Source organism: Leptonychotes weddellii, chromosome 1 (genome assembly GCF_054177405.1).
Source record: "Leptonychotes weddellii isolate Sample4059 chromosome 1, ASM5417740v2, whole genome shotgun sequence".
Classification (NCBI taxonomy): Eukaryota; Metazoa; Chordata; class Mammalia; order Carnivora; family Phocidae; genus Leptonychotes; species Leptonychotes weddellii.
The window spans coordinates 188,864,637-188,887,278 of record NC_138369.1 but is presented as its reverse complement, the minus strand read 5'-3'; the positions used below and the strand labels follow the sequence as shown (position 1 = coordinate 188,887,278).

Genomic DNA, 22,642 nt, shown 5'->3' with positions numbered 1-22,642 from the left:
GTACCTGAAATGTGGGTGGTCCTCAAAGAAGTCTCTCTCTTTTTGCAGAGCCTCGGTCAGGGTCACCTGGTCCTGGATATCCTGCTGGCCCCGGCACTTGACAATCATGTAGCCCTTCTTCAGGTGACAGACAAGGTTCTGTGCCACATCCACCACCTTGCTTTCAGTACCTCTGTCCACCAGGTCAGGCTTTGTCAAGATTCCTGCAAGCCGGAGCCTTCCGATTAGAGACTGCTCACCGCTCCGTCTCAGCCTGCTGGATGGCACACAGTAGCCCCCGCAGGACCACCGTGCGGGCAGAGCCCCCGGCTGGGGACAGAACCACAGCTCGGGCTGCATAAAGACCACGAGCCCCCGTGAGCAGCTGGGGGACTGGCTTCACCCAGGTCTTGGTCCCCATGCCACAGACACAGCGGCATGTAATGACCTTTTAATTTTCTTTCTGCCCAGTGGAAGCGTTCATTCTCTATTGCACTGGTTCTCAAACTTCCCCGTGCAGCAGAAACCCCTTCCCAAGGCAAATCTTAGAATTCAGGGTCTCGGGCCCTGCCCTGGAGATTCTACCTCAGGAGGCTTGGTGGGGTCGAGGGCCTTGCATTACTGAACATCCTCCATTCGAGGGCCTTGCATTGCTAAACATGCTCCAGTTCTTTCTGGTGCAGGTTGTGGGGGTGGCGTGTGGCCCACACTTGGAGAAGCACAGGTCCAGCCAGGACTGGCAGCCTCATTTGCTGAGCCCACTGCAAAGTGAAGGTTACCACCTACGGTTGTTAGGTTCTTCCCTCTTCTTACCTATGGTCCTGTCTCCATCGGGGTCCACCTCCTGAGCCATGCTCAGTGCCTCTGTGGTGGCGATGTCCACGTTGCAGGGGACCACCACCAAGTTGATCGTCTCCTGCTTAAGGATGTACTTCTTGATGAGTTGCTTGGTCTGTGAGAAGATGAGAGCGTATGAGAGCCAGGACAGGTCCTGATCTCGCACTTGCTTCGGGACCTCAGAGTCCCAGGGTATCTCCCCCAAAGAAATGAGCCCGCAGCACAAGCCTGGTGGCATTGTCCAAGCCAGAGTTAAGAGAAACCGAGTTCTCCACGGCAGAAACAGAGCCCTGGGGGCGGGGGTGGGGAAACCACCAGATCTTAGCTCAGGAACTGTCTCCTAAGACTCCACAGCTGATAACCACAGGGAAAAACAAGATGCCAAGAAGTGCCTGACTGTGCCCTAAATCTTTTATCCCTTGGATGACATTCGCTAGTATGAAAATGTCATTATACTTGTTTCTAATGTTTTCTCTCCCCACATAAAACCCCTTCCTAATACACACCGGCTTAGATAACGCCAAAAATGTAACTAATAACCATAAATGGGTCACCGTGTAAATCCCACACACGTGTAAAACGGATTTCCAGTTTTGCCAGTTTGCCTTACACTCCCCAGAACGCCTCCATCTGACTCCACCACGTCAGATGGAGGCCACAGAGACCACCACGCTCTCCCAGTGCCCCTCACACCTCCCGATGTCCACTCTCCCAACTCAGCCCTGAGCCCGCTGCTGTCTGGGGCACCGCTCCGCTCCCTCCTCGCCCCGGAACCGAGGTTTTACCTGGCGTCCGATGTCAGCCGGCTGATTGCCCACGGCCACCCTGGTGATGCCAGGGAGGTCTATCAGGGTCAGATCCGGGACATGAGGGGAGCTGACCTCCAGGCTGATTAGCTCATGACTGATCCCCTGTCCTTCCCCAGCAATGACATTCTGGGCTAGGGAGGGGGGAAACGAGAAAAACTCAGTAGAGCTTAGAGTGGAAGCACCTCCCTAACAGCAAATCCTCCCTGCGTGAGTCACAGATAAGGCGTATCTGGAGCAGATTCCCTTTTTCTGGAGCTAAAAGGAACCTCAAAGGATAACTCAGTATTTTCCTTGCCAGTGGCCGGAACTGTCTCCAGAGAAAAAACGTCTAGTGAAAACATCTCTCAAGATCACCCCCACCTGTACCAGCCCAGAGCTGGGCAGACCTGAGTTCTTCCCGCTGTCACACCTAAATCTTCCCATTGATGCCATTAGGAAATTAACAACAAAGTAAAATGAAAGCAAATAAAAACACATGGGAACTCTTGAAACACGATCTGGGAACTTATGGAGGGCAATTTTTCTTGTGGAAAAATTGATGAGCATTGGTATTCCAATACGGAATTTCATTTTGCTCCTTTCTCCTTAATAATGAAAATTTCAAGATATAAATGTATTTTGGGGGCACCTGGGTGGCTCAGTCGGTTAAGCGTCTGCCTTCGGCTCAGGTCATGATCCCGGGTTCCCGGGATCTCTCAGTGGAGAGTCTGCTTCTCCCTCTGCCCCTCCCCCTGCTCGTGCTCGCTCGCTCTCTCTCTCGGAAAAATAAACAAAATCTTTTTTAAAAAAGATATAAATGCATTTCCTCCAATTGTTAGCTAATACCACTGGACTCCTTTCTACAAATCCAGAATGGCTTCTTTTATAGCAGTCAGGAGCTCGGGACAGGAGTTACAACAACAATGGCCTGTGTGTCATCATCTGCTACTTGTGCCCCCAATATCCATTTACCGGACACGCGGTTGTGAGATTAAGTCTGGTCCAGTGTGACAAAGGCACAGGAAACCTCCAGAAACTCTGCTGGAAAGGGAGGAGAAGCCTTGTGCTGGTGTCCCTCCAGCTGGAATGGGGGCTTTCTGACTAGATCAGGTGGCCTTGGGAGTGACCGCCACACACAACGGAGAAACAACATGGGAGTCTGGTTCTTGATGCTGGAACCCCCAAACCAGCTCTGGGCTGCCTGCCTCCAGACGTCTACGTGAGAGACAAGTAAAATGGGCAGATCGTTTAAACCACCGTGTTAGCGGCCCGCTTCCCCAAATGGCCTCCAGAGTCCCTTCCATCACTGTACTCACGCTCCTCTACAGGGCGACCTTCTCCCATCCAGAGAGTCCATCCTGCAACATCGGGCTCACCCTGTGACCCCCTATGGCTGACAGGACATCACAGAATGGATCCCAGTAGAGACTGAGAACTCATGCATGGGGGCCCCTCCTCCTTTGCTGCCAAGAACCGCCCCCCCCCCAATCTAAAGAGCCCAGCCTGGCGTCCCGGAGGAGGACGGCCACCACATGGTCATTCCAGCCCTGGGCTTGGGTAGGTGACCCAGGCCGTCCTAGACTGACGGCCCCAGCCAAGCCAGCTGGGGGGAAGAACTGCCCAGCTGATCCACGGAATCACGAGGAACGAACAGTTCCAAGCCATTAGGTTTTGAGGTCAGTCTGTTATGCAGAAAGGGCCAACCGGTACACACGATGGTTTTGAGTTTTCTGCCCCAGGAGCCAACCTGACCCCAGCAATCACACAATAACATTCTGACTATCCAACATCCTTCAACTTTGGTAAAACAGTCTGTAAGTGCGACTTAGGGCCTCCACCTTCATAAAAGCCAAACCCATTCTTTTTTCTGCGGCTGAATATGAGGTTATGCTACCTTTGGACCCTCCTCAAATGACTGAACCTTCATTGTGACGAACTAGGAAGAAAGTCAAGTCAACATGGAGAAGCTTATTTATTCGCCTCGCTCATTCTTAGCAGCAGCCAACAGGGTCACTATGGGTCCTGACCGACTTCAAGTGTTACTTCTCCTTGCAGATGCTTCAAGTCGGCAGAGTGACCTGTGGGGTTTGCATTCACTGAGACCTACCACCCGTCAGCCTAAGCTAGGATTATGCACACATGTACATTTCACTCTTGGAGGAAAAGACCCAGGAAAAGTTTCTGAAGAGGGTTCAAGGATGGTCCAGAATGCCTTTTTACCAGGTGAACGGGGAAAGGGGTTCCCCGGCCCCACACCCCGATCCTTCCTCTGTCAGATCTGTGGAGTGGGAAAGCCCTTGAGCAAGGGACAGATACTCCTTGTTTAAAGTTTTTCACATTACTCTCAGATACTTACTTACAAACTCAGCAAAAAATGGCTGAGGTCAGATTCTTGTCCAAAGCGCTGGTCTTCACAGGGGTCAAAGAAGAGAAGCTACAAGGGACCTGGGGCCTGATGCAGAGAGGGGGGGTTCCCAGGGTAGCAAGAAGGGCCCAGACAGGGAAGGGTAGGAAAGTGAGAGATGGATGCCCTCCCACTTCACACAGGTGACCAGATGTCCAAAGAGGTGATGATGAGTGAACGTGAGGCCCTCACCTTTACTGATTTCCACTTCCACCTCCGAAGGGTCTGAAATCTCCATCTCGAAGTCCTGGTAACTGACTTTGCCCCTCCACTCATCCTCGTTCAGGAGCTTCTTCAGCTTCAGTACCAGAGGACATCTTGTAACAATCCCTGGAGACCATGTCCACATCAGTCCTATATTCTGCTCTTAGGGGTCCTAGAGGGTGGCCTTCGACTTTTCCATAATCATCTGGGCAGACCACTAAAACTGTCTGGTCTTGTTCTCTGATACTTGGATGTGCTATGTCCAGGGTGGCCTTAGAAATGTGCATCTTGAGTAGGCAACCCAGGTAATTTTTTGCTCACTAATGCTTGAAAGCCACCACTCTAGGCTTCTTGCTTCATCTCAGGGTTTTGCCATCCACTCCGGCGGCATGCTACAGTGGGAAACAGCCAAACTCAGGGAAATGTGCTCCATTATTCCCCAGGATACATCATTCGCTACCATCAGGAATGCATACTGCTCTCACGAGGCCCCTCACCACAATCCCCCTGCTGTAAACTTCCAGATCCCACCCTCCTCTACATCTGACCTATATTTCAAGGCCCATCTCAGGTCTGCCCCCTCCCCTTGAACCCTCATGGATCCCTCAGCCTTGGTGCTCAAACAGCACCACCAACCAGAGCACCAATCTTTACCTCCCATTCAGAAGGTCACTTCTTGAGAAGGGGCTCAGGAGAGACACCCACATGCACATGGTTCTGGGGGCCCAAATACATTTATTTAGACCTGCCACAAAGTGCAGGTTACATACAATACACATAAAAATGTGCAACATCAGCTATGGACTGAATTGTGTCCCCCCGCACATTTCATGTTGAAACCCTAACCCCAGTATGACTGTATTTGGAGATAGGGCCTTTCTTTAAAAGGGTAATTAAGGTTAAATGAGGTCATAAGAGGTGGAACCCTAACCAATATGACTGGCATCCATACAAAAAAGGGAAGAGACCCCAGACGTGTGCACACAGAGTAAAGGTCGTAGGAGGAAACAATGAGAAGATGATCACCTGCACGAGGAGAAAGGCCTGGGGAGAAACCAACCCTGCCAACACCTAGGTGTTGGACTTCCAGCCTCCAGAACTGTGAGAAATAAATTTCTGTTGTTTTAGCCTCCCAGTCTGTGGCATTTTGTTATGGCTGCCTGAGCGGACTCATACAGAGGACAAGTTTTTACCGCTGCCTCTGGGGAGGGCGACCCCCGATAGAGCCTCCAGCACGGAGCTCTTGCCCGAGCTCTGGTCCCCGATGACGGCGATGGCGGGCAGGGCCAGGTCCTGCTCCACGCCCAGCGCCCGCAGGGAGTCGATGAGGTCAATGCAGGGGCGCACCTTCTCCTCGTACGGGCTACATAGGCTGTTCTCGGGCTCCTAAAGGAAGCGGAATCAAAGAATTCTGTTATGGCCTGCAGGTCATGTTCCATCAAAGTTGGACAACTTCAATCAGCCTAATACCACAGGTTCATGGAGCTCACAAAAGAGAATGGGAAAGGAACAGAAAGAAATATTTAAAGAAATAATAGATAAAAAATTTCCCAAACTTGAACAATTAACCCAAAGACAAAGAAGCTCAATGAACCCCAAACATAAGAAACATAAACTACATCAAGGCCCATTTTAATCAAATTGCTCAAAACCAGTGATGGAGAGAAAGTGTTTCAAGCAGTCAGAGAACATGTTTATGCGTTGAAGAGCAAAGATAAAATTTACAGCAGATTTCTCATCAGAAACAATACAAAGAAGAAGATAGTGGAATAACCTTTTTTAAATACTGGGGGAATAATCCATCAACCTAGAATTCCATACCTAGCTAAAATATCTCTTTAACAAATGAAGACAAATGAAGACTTTTTCAGACATAAAAAAGTGCATGAATTCATCACCAGCAGATCAGCACCACAGGGAATATTAGAGTCCTTCTGCCAGAAGGAAAATGATACTGAATGAAAATCTGAATCTACACAAAGAAATCTATGACAGAAATGGTTACTATACTTTTTTAGAATAACTTACATATCTTTAAAACACATATGACCAAACAGAAATAATAGTAACAATATGTTTGTAAGTCAAATTAAAATTCATGACAAAAATAGCATGAAGGCAGGCACCTGGGTGGCTCAGTCAGTTGAGCGTCTGCCTTCGGCTCACGTCATGATCCCAGGGTCCCGGGAGTGAGCCCCACCTCGGGCTCCCTGCTCAGTGGGGAGTCTGCTTCTCCCTCTCCCTCTGCCCTTCCCCCCACCACTCGTGTGTTCTCTGTGTCTCTCAAATAAATAAATAAAATCTTCTAAAAAAGAAAAATAGCATGAAGGCTGGGAGGGGAGAAATGGAAGGATACGGTTTGGAAGCATACGGTTGTAAGGTTCTTGTTTAAACATGAAGTCACATACTACCACTTCAAGGTAGACTTGATTAGTTAAAGATGTATAATATAAACCCTAAAGTAGGCATACTTAATAAACCAACAAAGGAGATAAAAGAATCATAAAAAATAATTTGATTACTTCAAAGAAGGTAGGAACAGAGAAAAGGGGAAATAAAGGACAGATAAGTCAAACAGAAAACTAATAGCAAAATGGTCTTCTCAAACTTAGTTATATTAACAACCACAATAAATATAAATGATCTGAATATGCCTAGAATAGTCAAAGTGATTTTGAAAAAGAACAAAGTTGGAAGGCTAACATTACCTGATTTCAATATTTATTTAAAAAGCTTCAGTAACCAAAACAATGTGATACTAGTGTAAAAATGGAGAAAGAGATCAATAGAACAGAACATGTATTTCAGAAATAAACCGACATTATGTATGGCCAACTGATTTGTGACAAAAGTGCAAGGGCAATGCAGTGGAGAGATAAGCTTTTAAATGGTGCTGGGACAACTGGACATATATATATACACAAAAAAAATAACTTTCTATCGGGGCACCTGGGTGGCTCAGTCATTAAGCGTCTGCCTTCGGCTCAGGTCATGATCCCAGGGTCCTGGGATTGAGCCCCGCATTGGGCTCCCTGCTCAGCGGGAAGCCTGCTTCTCCCTCTCCCACTCCCCCTGCTTGTGTTCCCTCTCTCGCTGTGTCTCTCTCTGTCAAATAAATAAATAAAATCTTTAAAAGAAATAACTCTGTATCTATATTCCACACCATATAAAAAAATCTTTCAAAAAGACTGTTAAGAGAATAAAAACAAGCCATAATCTGGGAGAAAATGTTTGCAAAACATATATTTGGCAAAGGATTTATGCCCAGAATATATAAAGAACTCTCAAAACTTGACAAGAAAACAGACACCTGATTAAGAAGAAAATATGAGAATGGGCTTTATAATATACCTAATTTTTTATAGCTCCTTTATATCATGGTGAAAAGTTATTTATATTTTGTTCATCCAGAATCCCCTCACTGTTGAGAGCTAATCAATTTCCTACCCCTGGCCCCCTTGATGCTAACTTGCTCTTCGTATTTCTCCCTCCTCTCCCTCACCCTTCTGGCTATCTATATATCCCCACCTTGTCCTCCTCATATACTACCCTGACCTCAATCTCTCTCCCTTATAGTGATAGTCTTGAATAAAATCCTTCTGGCCATGGGGTGTCTGGGTGGCTCAGCTGGTTAAGCGTCTGCCTTCGGCTCAGGTCATGATTTCAGGGTCCTGGGATCAAGCCCCATGTTGGACTCCCTGCTCAGCAGGGAACCTGCTTCTCCCTCTCCTCCCTGCTTGTGCTCTCTCTCTCTCTCTAATAAAAAAAAAAATCCTCCTGGCCATGTTTTCAACAAGCACCTGCTGCAATTTTTCTCTATGACAAACTTCAGAAAGGTCTAGAGCACACCTCCCCAGGGAAAGATACAGGTGGTCATGCCAGGAGCCTGGTTACACCTTTGTACCCACCAGCCTCCATCTTAGCCTTCCTCATGGGTTCTTTTTTGTTTTCATTTCTTTATATCACCCATTCACAAGAGTTTATACAACATGAATAACAGTGATAGTTCATGAACCAACTACCTGAATTAAGAAAACACATCAGCCAAAAAAAAAAAAAAAAAAAGAAAGAAAACACATAATCCCAGTATGTAAGACACTCCATGTACGCTCCCTCATCACCTTCCTGCTGTTACCCCCACCAAGGGTCCCTCCATCTTGAGGCTCATGAAAACCATGTTCTTGTTCTTCTTGATGGTTTTACCACCTACCCATCTTTGAGCAATACATTGCTTCCTGCTGCCTGATTTGGAAGTTTATATAAATGGCACCACGCCATACATTTCTTCTATGACTTGACTCTGTTTCAGCACTGTTTTTTAGATTTCAGTGCCTTGATTCCCACTCCTATACAGAATTCTGCCACATGAGCATTCCGCTGTCTACATATGTGTCCACCATTCCCGGGCACTTGTGTTGATTCTGGGTTTTGCTATCATAAACACCATTATGAACATGGTTCTCAGCAGGTACCCGCAAGAGTTTGTATAGTGGTTCTCAAATTTGAGCACAAACAGTATCTCCTAGAGGGCCTGTTAAAACGCAGATGGCAGACCCACCCCTGGAGTTCCTAGTTCTTTAGGTTTGCCTGAGGTGGATGCGTGGGGAGAGTATTTGTATTTCAAACTTTTCAGGCTTTGCTGAGGATGCTGGTCTGGGGACCACACTTTGAGAACCAAGGTTTACCCTTAGAAAGGAATTGCTGCATTATAAGACACACCCATTCAACGTGACTGAAAAAGGCCAAGCTACAGCCAAGCACGTGGGTGTGGGTGGGGTGAGTTCTTACTGCCCCATAAGTTGCTGGTTACAGTTGGGCAAGAGACACAGTTATATTAGGGACAGTCTTATCTTTCCATGTCCTTCAATGTGGCTTTTAATATTGTTCCAAATATTGTTGAGCATTGATTATGAAAATGGGGTCAACTTGAAAGAGGCTGATGATCGACGACCTTAAGACACGTGACAGCAGTCAAGGGGGCTGTCTCTCACAGTCACACGAAGTAAATACTATTATCATTCCCACCTGGGAGATGGGAAGGCAGGCTTAGAAACCAGGGAGGAATAGCTGTCTCATAAATGAGATCATACAGCTTCAATTGTCTGCATTGGGATAAAATTCAGATCAGACTGATTTCGGAGGCCAAGTTTGGTTCCCGCCAAAAATAAGTCTTGATTCTGGGGAAAAAAGGCACCCCATGTGAGGGTCTTACAGTGACACCTCGGGGTTGCAGCTGGAGGGCCATGGCGTGGGACAGCACAGTGGTCCTTGCGCCCAGAGCCCAAGCCAGTTCCTAAGGGAGCCCGTCAACGTTCAGCGTCTCGCCTGGCTTCCCAGGCTGAAACTGTGCCCCATCCACCAGTGTCGGCCAAGGCAAAGCGTGGACACCACCCTGGGCGGCCAGATGGGCTCCAGCTGAGCAAGTGAGGGATCACATCGGCAAGCATGGTGGGAGAGATAAGTAAACAGCATCTTGGGGGGCGGGGGGGGTGGGTGGGCAGCAGCATCATGGTCTACAAGGGCAGCCCTCAGATACAGCTCCTGCCCACACAGATAGAGGTTTTCAGGCAGCAACTTACAGTGTCCTGATTTTTCCCTGCCTTATCAGGAAGTCCATTTAGTAACAGATGATTGGATCCAGGATCTGAGTCAGTGATTTTTCCTTTAGAATTAACCATCTTCTTCCTTTATGATTGCGGCCTAAAATCAAGCACATCAGGATTCACACAATTCAGAAGCCAGGCACCTTCAGCCCCAGAACCACACCCACTACGAGACCCAGTGGGACAGCCTGTGGGCTCCTTAACTCTTTAGGGACTGGGAAAAAAATTGACCAAGAGCCAAATGATGGATGGAGACAGACCTGCCTCCCAGCTCAGCTGTCTTCAGGAATGTGCTCCCAGATCCCCAGTCTTTCCAACTAGGTATTTCCTGTTACAATTTTAGGTTGAACATCAAAAATTTCTTCGCCGTAAATTTAGTGGCAAAGAATGAAATGACAGATGCGTTTTTAAGATTCACATGTAGGGGCACCTGGGTGGCTCAGTCGGCTAAGCATCTGCCTTCACCTTGGGTCATGATTCTGCGGTCCCAGGATAGCGTCGGGCTCCCCACTCAGCAGGGAGCCTGCTTCTCCCTCCCTCTGTACCTCCACCCCCACCCCCACCCGGCAATGCGGGCGTGTGCATGTGTGTGCTCTCTCTTGCTCTCTCTCTCTCAAATAAATAAAATCTTTAAAAAAAAATGAAATGAAATAAAATTCACATGCAAAAGTAAAATTACTATAGAACCACTTGCAATGTAGCTGCAAGATTCTGAATATTGTGATTTGATACCCAAACTTATAGTTGAAAAAAAATACCTGAACTTTAAGTTCTTTTACTCTGTTCCCTTTGCTACTGACTTCATATTTTTATTCCATTTCCCCCGTGTAAGTGTATCTTAATGTCCTTTACTTTATTCTATTTTTTCCAGTTTTATTGAGAAATAATTGACATCCATCACTGCAAAAGTTTGAGGCATACAGCATGATGGTTTGATTTACATATTTTGTGTATTTTGAACCTCTTCTGATGACCACAATAGGTTTGACTAGCATCCACCGTCACATACAGATACAATACAGATACAGTATCATTTTGTTTTGAAAGAAGTTAATCAACAACCTTAGCATACTTGTCTGTATCCAAAAAATACAAACAGAGATATTTGAAATTCACTTTTAAAAATGTCTGGAACCACAAGTCTCTAAATATTAAATTTTACACATCTAATAATCTCAGGTAGAAGTAAGTGAAAATTTTTCTGTAACTTGAAATAAATGTTATGAAAAATATAAAGCACCTACTTACCTCCAATACACCTTCCTTTTAACTTGACGACGTAACGCTGACTAGTTGGACAGAAATGCAGAGCTGTTCTCCTACACCTCCCTGAAATCATGCAAAATTTACAAATTAGACCACAAACGGGTGAATAAATGTGAGTGCTCATCAAGGTCCCATTGCTGAGAACGGTGGGCAGGGGACGCGCATTGAAGCAAGGTCATAGTTCTCCGAATCCTTTTGGTAAATCTTAAATATTTTAGTTCTAAGATAGATGGATAAGGCAGAGAGCCTTACTGTAAATTTACTGCCTGAATCAATGATTTTTTTCTGATGCTCTCTGTGCTTCTTTTCATAAGACCCTCCCCCAAGAGCTATGCAGTCTTCCTTTTTTTTTTTTTTTTTAAGATTTTATTTATTTATTTGAGACAGAGAGAATGAGAGACAGAGAGCATGAGAGGGAGGAGGGCCAGAGGGAGAAGCAGACTCCCCGCCGAGCAGGGAGCCCGATGCGGGACTCCATCCCGGGACTCCAGGATCATGACCTGAGCCGAAGGCAGTCGCCTAACCAACTGAGCCACCCAGGCGCCCCTATGCAGTCTTCCTTTAACATTGGGACAGCTGAGGGGTGCCTGGATAGCACCTGCTTGGGTCGTGATCTCAGGGTAGTAGGATCGAGCCCCGCATTGGGATCCGCGCTCAGTGAGCGGGGTCTGCTTGAGAGTCTCTCTCCCTCTGCCCCTCCTGCTCATGCTCGCTCTCTCAAATAAACAAATAAATCTTAATAACTAAATAAATATTGGGCCAGTTGAAAGAGCCAGGTTAAAAAAACAAAAGGGAGAGAGGGATGTATTCCTGTTATCGCAAGTGGGAGAAAGGTTTTTTGAAAGGCAATCAATTGTAAAGAGTACTTATGGAATATGGCAATCTGGAAATTTATTTTCTTACCTCCCCTCCTCCCCCACCATGCCTCTGGAAATGCTTTGTGTGCTCAGGGAGTCCCCGACTGGGGCCCCAAGTTGAAGACCACAGCTGCCTCAGTTGGCCCTAATGCACCCAGACAGGAGGCATCGGTGGTCCTTAGGGCTTGCCACCCCCATGACCCCGGGTTATTTTCGGTCAACAGAGGATTTTGTGAATATACTCCCCTCCTCTGTTTCATATAATGACATTCCTTTAACACAAAGTCTTACCCATGCATCTTAAATGTTTGCACCTTTCACAGATCATCTTTGAAGATCACTTTGGATGTCAGGAGCAGGGCAATCTCAGTAATTAAAGCCCGTTTCTTACTCATCCATTACACTCCACATCCTGCTGCACCTGTCAAACCGAACTGAATGCGTTCACCCATTTTGGCCTTGATGGAGTCAAGTTCTCAGACCCAAACTGCTCATAAAATGTCTAAGCCATACCGAGTGTTTACAGACAAGACTGCGGGGAGTTCTGAGGTAGGCACGCCACACCTCTGTCCACGCTCATCTTCCTCACCCCCCAGCAGCCGGGGAGGCCTCTTCGCTCACTGCCAAGGTTTGGGGCAGGGGGTGGAAATACTAGCTAAGGCGGGTCTGTGAACTCTCCGGTGTCTGCTGTCCATTGGAGGTGGCCGTCCAGCTGCCCCTTGCACTTTGGATTTCAGAGGGGGCAAGTCTACCAGCGGCTTCCAGACCCAGACACCATCCACCAGCAGCGTCACTGGAGAATCTCTGCGGCGGGGGGCGAGGGTGGCATCCAGGGTGCCCAATGGGCTGCTCCCGGTGTGGGAAAGCCTTCTCAGCCCAGACCTCACAGAGGTCTCCCAACCCCTGATAAGAACCACCTACCAGTGCATCCTGCTGAATGCCTGATTCAAAGTCCAAAACTTGCCCAATAAAATTAAGTCCAGTTTTAAACATAATCCTGGCAGAACTTACATTTACTTTTTCTCTGGAGAATGTTTTGCCTTCCAAAAACCCACTGACATTTAAATTTTTCATGATGGAAGGGGAGAACATCTTGTGCATTAGACCTGACGTACTCTACCGAGCCATGCTGAGCTCAGTGCAGGGAGGTGGGGGGAGGGAAGCCAGGGAGGAAATGGGGGCGGGGCTGTCCACATGACAGGGGTTCCTGGCCATCCTGGCCAGCAGCTCTGTTCCAAAGTGGAAAACTGACATAGTTAGACATTTTAGGAGCCGTTTGGGACTGACAGCTGGGGGTTAGCATCACTTGACCCTGCTTCTGACAAAAACCCGATTTAAAATTTGACCAAATAATTTCGAGAATCCTACATGCACAGCTCAGCGCTCACCCGTGATGGAGAGTTCAGGTCTCAGGGTCTGGTTCCCTCTGTCAGCCCCCAAGGCTGTCTTACCTTCCTCCATCCCCGAAAACTAGGATGTCCCCCCTCAGTCCCACCCCGCTGCACAAGCCACAGCGAAGGGAGACCCTTGGCAGCCCTCCATCTCCCGGGTTGGGGGTACGCTGGGAAGGGCACCTCCCCAGACGCCTTGGTCCTCCCACCTGCCGCTCCTTCCTACTGGGCTGCTCAGCTACTCAGAACGCCCTCTAGCGGGGACCCTCCACTCCAACCTCCCCGTACTCAGCGGGATAGTGCAGACCCCTTGTCTACGCACTCCCACTGTTGACTCGTCTGGTTGGCACTCCTCAGCAGTGTGAAAAGTAATAAAATTAAAACCTCACTAAGGTAGTGGGGAGGCCGGAAGGGGCCTGTGCCTTCCTCCTCAATCATACCAAGACTGTCAATCACAGACCCCAACAGCAGAGAATCATCAATTAGGGGCCCCAACCGGGAAAGATGCACACTGCGTCTCCTACAAGAGATCGGCCACTCCGGCAACTCAGCCAACAAGAAACTGCCATCTCCCTGAAACCCTTGCATTTCTCCAGTGGACTTATGTTCAAACAGCCCCTCCCAACCCCCTTCCAGAAAACAACATTCCTGTCCTTTTGTTTGTTGGACTTGTCTAGGGTTTGGCCAGAGCTTGCGTGTCCCGGATTGCGGATCTCGGCTATTCCCAAATAAACCCTCTTTCGCTGGCAAAATTAACTCACTGTTTTATTTTTAGCGGTAATAGCAGGAAATATAAAAGGAACCAAGCGATGGGCCACCTTTAAGGTGGGCTTGGAGGCCCCGCACGGGTGGAGATGAAACTTTCTTAGTGCGCACCCCTTGACTAGCTCCCTGGGAGACCCCCTTGGCCGCCATCCCCTCTGCTTGCGCACCTCCCCCAGCAGAAAAGCCCGCAGGGCTGGGTGGGGGGGCTGTTTCTGATGAGTCATCAGCAGCATTAGCAGCCTGTTGGCCAGGAGCAGAATCGGGCGTGCGTGAGTCCAGCCAACATCTCCATCACTATTATCACCATCATTACCGTGACTAGCTTCTGCAATCCCCCGAGCCCCCCTGGGGAGCTGGTCTCCGCAGCCACCAACCCGCCCCCCCGCAGCTCGCTGGAAGGTGCCGGGACCCAGAAGGTGCCGGATCCAGGAGCGCAGCACTCACCTGTCCCCGCGCGGCCGCGAGCGTCACCGGCAGCCCCTCCGCTTTTATGCAGCGCCAGGCACCGCCCCTCACTGCCCGCCCGCCCCCGCCCCCGCCCCCGCCGCCGCCGCCGCCGCCGAGAGACGAAAGTCCCTGGAAGCGAGGGAGGGGGGCCGGCGCGGCGCAGAAGCGAACCGAACACCCCACCCCCACTGCCTCCCCTCGACCGCCGGGAGCCCGCCGGCCGCTACGCCCCCGGGGTGGGCCCATCTGCAGCCTCTGCCAGGCGCTCGGGCTGTGCTCGTGCCCATCCCGGGCCCGCGCACTCGGATCTCCGGGAGCTGGAGGGAAATGCAGACCCCGGGGCTACGACCTGCTGAATCGAAACTCAGGTGCAGGGCCCAGGAAGCCAGTTTGAGAACGGCTGCTCTGCTAGCCCGGAGTCATCCAGAACTGAAGGTAGCCTTGAACCTAGGCAGACCTTAATGCCTGGTCTTCAGAACAGGTGCACTGATAATTGGGTGTCTTCAATTCCTGCTAGTAGTTCCCCCGGATCATTCCAACCCCGGCAGGGATTCTCAAGCATTCATTCTATGTTAATGACCGACAACCGCCCTCCCCTTCCCCTACAGTGCTCGCCCAGCCAACTTCCCCTCCCCATGCAGACAGTTGTCCTTAAAAATAAAAACAATTATTTTACCACCAAAAGATGGGTTTATTTGGGAATAGCAGAAACATTGTAAATCGGGACAAGCAAGCTATGGCAAAACCATAGGCAAGTCCAACAAACAGAAAAGGAACGATATGTTATGGAGAAGATGCAGGAAGTCGGGAGGGGTTGTTCTGAACGAAAGTCTGTTGGAGAAAAGCAAGCGTTGGGGTGATGGCGGTTTCTGGTTGGCCGAATTGCAGGGGTGGCCGATTTCTCCTGGGAGATGCAGAGTGCACGTTTCCCTGTTGGGCCCTAACTGATGGTTCTCCCCTGTTGTGGAGTCTCCTGCTGGGTCTGATTGGCATGTGACTGGTGACCATTCCGGTCATGACTCCCAGGGCACGGCTCCCCTACCAGCCTCCCCACCTAGCATCCGGAATCCACTTCAGTGAGCTTCTCTTTATTTTCACTAGACCCGCATCATCTTTTTCCTTGCCCACCTCAAGTCCTCTCTGGCATTGGGCTCATCTGATTTCTCCAGGATGGCGACGGGTGGAAGGCAGAGGCCGAGGGCAAGCAGGCCCAAGAGTGGCCCTCCGTGGGTGGGGAATACCATTCTTTTTGGAAGAGGCCGGCAGCGGCAGACAACAAGCTCCCCAAAGACCGTGTTAGGAAGGGTCAACCCCCACTCCACTCGAAGGCCCAGAACCTGCCTCAGCTCCAAGCCTGGGGTCAGGGAAAGCGTAGATGGAAGGGAAGGAGGCCCCACAATGCGGATGAAGTCCCCGTGCTCTGCAGGGCCTGGTGCTGGGGGCCGGGCAGGCCCAGCCCGGATGGCCTAGCGGAAGAACACAGGCTCTCCCCATAATCAGTGAGCAACTTTGGTCCAGCCACTCATCCCTCTGGGCCTCAGTTACTTCCTAGTCATGAGGAAGAGTGACACCATTTCCTGATGGGCTGTGAGCAGGCTGGAGGAAAAAGTGCACGGCTACACGGGAGAGTGTGAGCTGGCGCGCAGACAGACATCAGTCCGAGGAATGATGGGACTTTTTCAAACACAGGACGCTCTCCCCAACCGCTCTTGTTGAGGAATGAAATCAGAAAGGACCATGGGCAATAGTGACAACCGGGTGGAACCAGCCACCCCCCGGGCCAGGACTAGGGGAGGTGAGTGATCTGTCTGGCGTGCGAACTGAAGGCGCCGCTCGCCCGCTGGCTCTCAGCCGTGCGAGCACCTCCCTACATTTGGCGCCCAGACACTCCACAAGCCTCCCCTCCGCAACTCCAGGGACTCCTGGTCTGAGATTTTGGTACCTCGCTGTTTCTAATGTGCTCATTATATGAAGTTCCCTGAAGAGCCCAGGGGCTTGTGAGGGGTGTAATTCAGAAATAATACGATAATGACTTCCATGTGCTGAGTAAGTATGTGCTACATGTCAGCCTATGAGACTAAGTCACCTTCACATCCATCCTATGAGAGGAGTAGGGTTATCACTCCCTTTTTACACGTGAGGAGACGGAGACCCAGATCAGGTCACTGCTGGCTCGCATAGCTCCGAAGTGGCCAGGAAGCAGGAGAGCTAAGACTGTAACCTTGGGTTTTAGTCCTGTGCTCTGGAGCATCTTCCCTTCTGTCTTCCAGAAGCTCACAGCCTTCCACGTGAATTACTGACGATTCCTTCTCCACTAAAAACAAACAACAAAAAACCCACGGATTACTCTCTATTCTACCAAATAAGTGTCAAACTCTTAGCTTTTGAGAATTGTCTTTCAGGCTCCACACCCTATTCAGACATCCCTAAATGCAGCCCACAGTTCTGTTGCCTGTCCTTCCTCCTAGGCTCCCAGAGACATTCTCCTCCCCTGCCAAGTCCCCCCGCCCCCCACCCCCGGTGATATTCCCTGTCTGTGCAGCTGCCCTGGGGAGCTCCTTCCAGCCCCCCACTCAGCCCCCTATCTTAGCTCAGTCTCAGATGCCCTTGCATCTCCGGTGGATGTTGTGGATAGTGGGGGGAGGCGACTATCACCTCGATGGGGGTGTCACGTCCACAAAGCAAGCTTGCATCCCTCCAGTGCCTACCACACACCGACAGTAGGTACTCAGTAAGCATGGGCTGAATTTAACCGGACTGAGGGGCCCAGCCCCCCCCAGCCCCTGGGGCTCCCACCATGGTCAGCCGGTACTGTCCTCTTACTATTGTTTTCTGCGTCCACGGGAAGCATGGTAGCCGACAATGACAGTGACCCCACCCCCTGCTGCTAGCGCGGTCACACGTGCCCAGGGCACTCCAGGTCTCGCTGGTCCTTGTCCAGCCCTCGCTTCACCTGCCAGGCCCGGCCCTGACCCGCTGAGGACAGCCGTGCTGGGGTTCGTGGGCAGCCACGCCTGGCAAGCTCCGGAGCATCCTCCCTACCTCCAAGCCAGTGCATTTCCGCCCAGCTTAAATGCTGTAGGGTGCCCCACAGCAGGGGTGGGAGTGGGTGGGGTATTCCTAACTGCTTAGCTTGGTGTGCCAGGCCTGCCCGTGGCCAGCCTCACCTGGCTCAGCCCCGCTCCCACTGCTTCATGTAACACCTTGCCCGCTACACACAACTCCTCCCGCTCAGGGGCGCTCCTCCTTCTACCCCTGCATGCTGGGCTTCTTCCCAGCTCACAGCCTCCCGCCATCTTTCCCAGACCTGGCGGACCTGCTTCCTCAGGGCCCCAGGTTCCCTCCCATCCCCACCCCAACGCAGCCTCATCACACTGCCTTGACCTCTGTGAACGCCCGTTCTGCCACCAGGTTGTCCACAGGGCAGCACCAGGCCCGTGGGATCTAGCAGAGTTCGCGGCACATAGTATTTCCATAGATGTTTCTAGAATGAACCAATGAATGAATGCGTGGTGGGTCCGAGGACAGGCTCTGATCCTAAAGACAGGGGCCTCAGATGGCCCCCGGGGAATTACCCTAAGCATCTCCTCCCCGATCTCGCGTTTCCCAGACAACTCGGTTTCAGTTTCAGTTTCTTTTCTTCTTCCTGGAGAGCAGAAATGAAAGTCTTGAGAGCTGGAGGAACGAGCGATGGCGGGGAACGAGGGAAGAGCGGAACCGGAGGGGGAAGGGCGGCGCCGGTGGAGGCTCTCTGGCCGGGGTTCCTCTCGGATGGGTAGCTCGGCCTGGACGCGGTCCTGCGGGCGGGGGCGGGGCCGGGGGCGGGGCCGGGGGCGGCCGCGGAAGGGGCGGAGCCAGAGGAGGGAGCCGCACTGGGAGGAGGAGGGGCGGCGCCGGTGGAGGCTCTCTGGCCGGGGTTCCTCTCGGATGGGTAGCTCGGCCTGGACGCGGTCCTGCAGGTGCCCGGGAGGGGGCGGGGGCGGGGGTGGAGAGGGGGTGAGGTCGGGGGGGGGGCGGTGCTCGCGGGGCGTCTGACGCCGTCGGGGCCGAAGGGCCGAGCGATGCGCCCCCGCGCAGCGTCCCTTCTCTGCTGCCCGGAGCGTGAGTGTCCTTTGCCCCGTTTTGTTTTCTCCTGCATAGACCCGCGCCATAGATTCGTGCTTCTCGAAGGAGGGGCCAGCAGCATTGGCTTCCCCTGGAAGCCTGTAAGAACTGCAGGGTCTAGGGCCACCCTCAGACCACTGAATCAATCTGCATTTTCAGGGGATTCTCCAGGCACTTTGTGAAAGCTTATTTTTCCGATAAGGGAGGCAGTAGCACTGTGACCCGCCTTCCCAGGACCTTTCCCAAAGGGCTTCTGGAACGGTGCGCAATCTGTTCTTTCCACCAATTCTCAAATTGCAACCCAGGCCGCTTCATTCCTCCTCTGCCTGCGACTGGGCTCAGTATTTCATACTATAGAAAGTGGGATGCTTGTTTGGGCAGCCCATATATAGTGTCGGAAGTGGAGAGACCCCCACACGATGTCTCTACTAAAAATGCCATCCCTTGGCTGTGGAGCGTCCATGCCATATTCACCCCGTCAGATACTGGGCCACTTTCTTTACACAGCATCTCCAGTAGAGCAAGAATCAGTCAAACAGGAAGTGAAGGCTCAGAGAAGTGGACTCCTTTGCCCCAAATCACACAGCTAGTGAGAAATGGCGACTCCTTTCCACGTTTTCACGAGCCATCCTGTTCTCTGTGTTGCCTTTGCAAGCACCCGCCAGTCATCACTCATTGCTCCAAAAAAACATTTCTAAAACATCTGCCGCGTTCCAGGTACCATGACAGGAACAGGCTGCTACACTGAAGAGTGTCGATCACACTCATTTGGGCAGCTTTAAGAAGAAGCCAGTCAATTCTATTTACAAAATGCCATCCTGATCCTGATAATCCTGTGGACCTTTCATTTGGGCTGCCATGTTGTGGTAACGTACCAACATGTGACGTGGCAAAGAACTGATGTCTTTGGCCACGGCCACCAAGGGCCTGAGGCCTGTCCACAGACCGGAGAGTGAGCCTGGGGGCCGTATCGGTCTCCCGCAGCTGCTGTAACAAATTGCCACAAACTCAGTGCCTTAAAACAACAGACACTTACTGTCTTATGGTTCTGAGGCCAGAAGTCCAAGGTCAGTTTCCCGCGGGGCTGAAGTCACAGTGTTGACAGGGCCACGCTCCCTCTAGAGACTGGACAGAATGCTTCTCCTCGCCTTGTCCAGCCTCGAGAGCTGCGTTCCTTGCTTGCCTTGGCTCATGGCCCCTTCCTCCTTCTCCAAAGCCAGCAGGGTGCGTCTTCTGATCGGCTCCTTCTTTGCATTGGGTCTTGCTCCCCCTCCCTCTCCTGAGGACACCTGGGATGGCATCTGGGGCCCACCTGGATAATCCGGGGTCCTCTCCCCATCTTGAGGTCTTTAGCTTCCTCAGACCCATAGAGACCCTTTCTCCATTTAAAGTAGCTGCCCCCCAGGGCGCCTGGGTGGCTCAGTCGGTTGAGCATCCGACTCTTGATTTCAGCTCAGGTTGTGATCTCAGGGTCGTGTGATTGAGCTCTACACTCGGTGTGGCATCTGCTTGAGATCCTCTCTCCCTCTTCCTCTGCCCCTCCTCCTGCTCGAGCTCTATAAATAGATAAATAAATAAAATCTTTTTAAAAATAAATAAGGTAGCTGCCAGCTGAGGAAGAAGGGCAAAACTTGGAGAAAGCAAGGGCCTTAATTTGGGGCCTCCAAATTGCGACTCTGGGAGCATATATGCCAGAGTAACCAGAAAAGTTGTCCCACTCGGGTAGGGAAAGCAAGGCGGTTTTATGAGAAAGAATAAGGCAATCACGTGATTTAGATAAGGAAGAAAAAAACCCCGTGAGGGGCACTTGGATGGCTCAGGCGTTAAGTGTCTTCGGCTCAGGTCATGATCTAGGGGTCCTGGTCAGTGGGAAGCCTGGTCGGCAGGAAGCCTGCTTCTCCCTCTCCCACTCCCCCTGCTTGTGTTCCTTCTCTCACTTTGTCTCTCTCTGTCAAATAAATAAATAAAATCTTAAAAAAGAACCAAACCCGTGAATTCAGTGCTATCCAGCTGAGCCACTTTTGATTACCAGCTAATCAATTCCTTTCTTAGTGCCGTCAAACAAAACTATTCCTGGTATGTGTTCGTTAACTCTTCTCTCTTCGTCAAGTTCATATCAGCAGTCTGTGGTCAAATGCCAGTCGTCCTGTTGGATTTTATGAGCAACTGCTTGTAAAACAATTACGGATTCTGACCCAGTTCAAGAGCTCATTAGTTAGAAAGTAAAATGAAGCCTCAGCATGGAGTCTCTCGTGTGCAGAGATTGTATACAGTTCCGTTCACACTCACAGGTACCGGGGATTAGGGCCATTCTTCAGCCCATCACAGAAGTGAATCGTCCCCAAGCTGAGCCTCCAGCTAAGAGTGCAGGTGTCTGGCCCGCAGCTGGGCCAGCTCCATGAGACACCCCCTGGGAACCTGAGGCACCTGCTGAGGAGCACGTGAATCCCTGATCCCAAGAAACTGATAGGAAATTTCAGGGATAAAACTTGGGATAATTTGTTATGTAATATAGATTACCAACGTGCCATGTCACTGCGCATGACAAAAGCCATCATAGGGCCTCACGGGGCAGAAACAAGATGGGAAATCTGGATTTGTTTATCCCACTTGTTGATACCTTTTCATGAATACCCTTTGGTCTCATCACTGTACCGTTGATTGAAGGGAACACACCTCCCTCCCCACAAGAGCACCTGCCGCCCCTGCGCCATATCAGGGTAGCAGAAACACGGGGGTGTGGCTCCATGCCCCGGCTGCCCACCAGACGGCAATGACAGCGGATCTCACCACCAAGGGGCTGTCCGGCGGCACCCAGGGGCAGGGGAGAAGGGAAGGTCCCACAGGGTAAGGGAAGCTGTGAGAGACTGTACTCACACAGCGGCCAGACCGTCTGTAAGAACAGAGCTCTTGCAGCCACCTGCCCAGGAAACCAACCTGTTCTCTGCAGTGACCAGCCCAGGTAGGCAGCCTGTTGTAAGTCAGACGTAGGAAGCCCCACTGCTCTCTACCAACAGTCCAGAAAGCTAAACAGTAATCTCCGTAACCATTAGCTCCAAATGACTAGGGTTTGCTTAATAACTGACAGATTCCCTAATTCTTTGTCCCTATTCCTGATTTCGGACCCACCAGAGAAAGCCCAATATAGACCCCTAACCGGTCACGTGGCATGCCTGCTTCTAGTTAGCCCCGCAGGCCTCCCCGGGCCACAGCCCCCTCCGGGCGAGCCCGGGGCCTCCGGGTTTCCCACTGTGAAGGCTCGCCTCTCCTCTCCCCGCCCGGGGGCTCTGCCAAGCCCTCGGTGATGGCGGCTGACCTCCTTGCGACAGTCTGGCTGATGGCTTCCTTCTGCACTTGCTCGGAACGAAACCCCAGCCCCACAGCAGCCGTGGAGGAGGAAGCCGTCGTGTGCATGTGTGTGTGTGCGTGCGCGAGTGAGTGACCCGGGCGAAAGAAGCAAGAGCGGAGGACACGTCTGTCTCTCTACTCCCGTGTTTTGTTCAAGGAGTGTCTTGTGTCGCTGAGAAACAGCGAGACAAGGGGTCTTCCAAGAACTCACTTGAGTCTTATGCATTCAACATGAAAGCAACTGTTGAAGATGAAAAACTTCAGGGCAAGATCAATGATGAGGACAAACAGAAGATTCTTGACAAGTGCAATGAAATCATCAATTGGCTTGATAAGAACCAGCCTGCAGAGAAGGAAGAATTTGAACACCAGCAGAAAGAGCTGGAGAAAGTCTGCAATCCTATCATTACCAAACTGTACCAGAGTGCAGGGGGCATGCCAGGAGGAATCCCTGGAGGCTTCCCTGGTGGTGGAGCTCCTCCCTCTGGTGGTGCCTCCTCTGGACCCACCATCGAAGAGGTTGATTAAGCCAACCTGAGAATAGGTCTAGCATTGTTCCACACAAAATATTCGAAGGACCCAAATTTGTAGCAAATTCCATGGCAGTTTTAATGTTGAGCTGCTATAGTAAATAAACTGGGCATTCTTT

The 22,642-nt window shown here is 50.8% G+C and overlaps 1 protein-coding gene and 2 long non-coding RNA genes across 3 annotated transcripts in view; all 3 read right to left on the bottom strand.

Annotated features, from left to right (window-relative positions):
- MX1 (MX dynamin like GTPase 1) overlaps window positions 1–14,616 on the bottom strand; it is a 31,570-nt gene extending 16,954 nt beyond the window's left edge. The window contains exons 1-8 of the mRNA XM_081800215.1: window positions 14,539–14,616; window positions 11,064–11,144; window positions 9,792–9,912; window positions 5,406–5,598; window positions 4,201–4,338; window positions 1,602–1,756; window positions 793–931; window positions 5–203 (exon numbers count right to left, since the gene is read on the bottom strand). Of these exons, the coding sequence (XP_081656341.1) occupies window positions 5–203; window positions 793–931; window positions 1,602–1,756; window positions 4,201–4,338; window positions 5,406–5,598; window positions 9,792–9,890 (923 nt within the window). The 5' untranslated portion in view covers window positions 9,891–9,912; window positions 11,064–11,144; window positions 14,539–14,616. The remainder of the gene's footprint in view (window positions 1–4; window positions 204–792; window positions 932–1,601; window positions 1,757–4,200; window positions 4,339–5,405; window positions 5,599–9,791; window positions 9,913–11,063; window positions 11,145–14,538) is intronic.
- On the bottom strand, window positions 6,092–9,784 carry LOC145716506 (uncharacterized). Its single transcript, XR_014139192.1, has 2 exons — window positions 7,162–9,784; window positions 6,092–6,338 (listed from the first exon to the last, which is right to left on the bottom strand). It is a non-coding gene; the product is annotated as an uncharacterized LOC145716506 (long non-coding RNA).
- Window positions 14,617–15,208: 592 nt separating the features above from the next.
- LOC145716499 (uncharacterized) lies at window positions 15,209–18,360 on the bottom strand. The gene is made up of 2 exons (XR_014139182.1): window positions 18,117–18,360; window positions 15,209–16,855 (listed from the first exon to the last, which is right to left on the bottom strand). It is a non-coding gene; the product is annotated as an uncharacterized LOC145716499 (long non-coding RNA).
- Window positions 18,361–22,642: the final 4,282 nt, after the last annotated feature.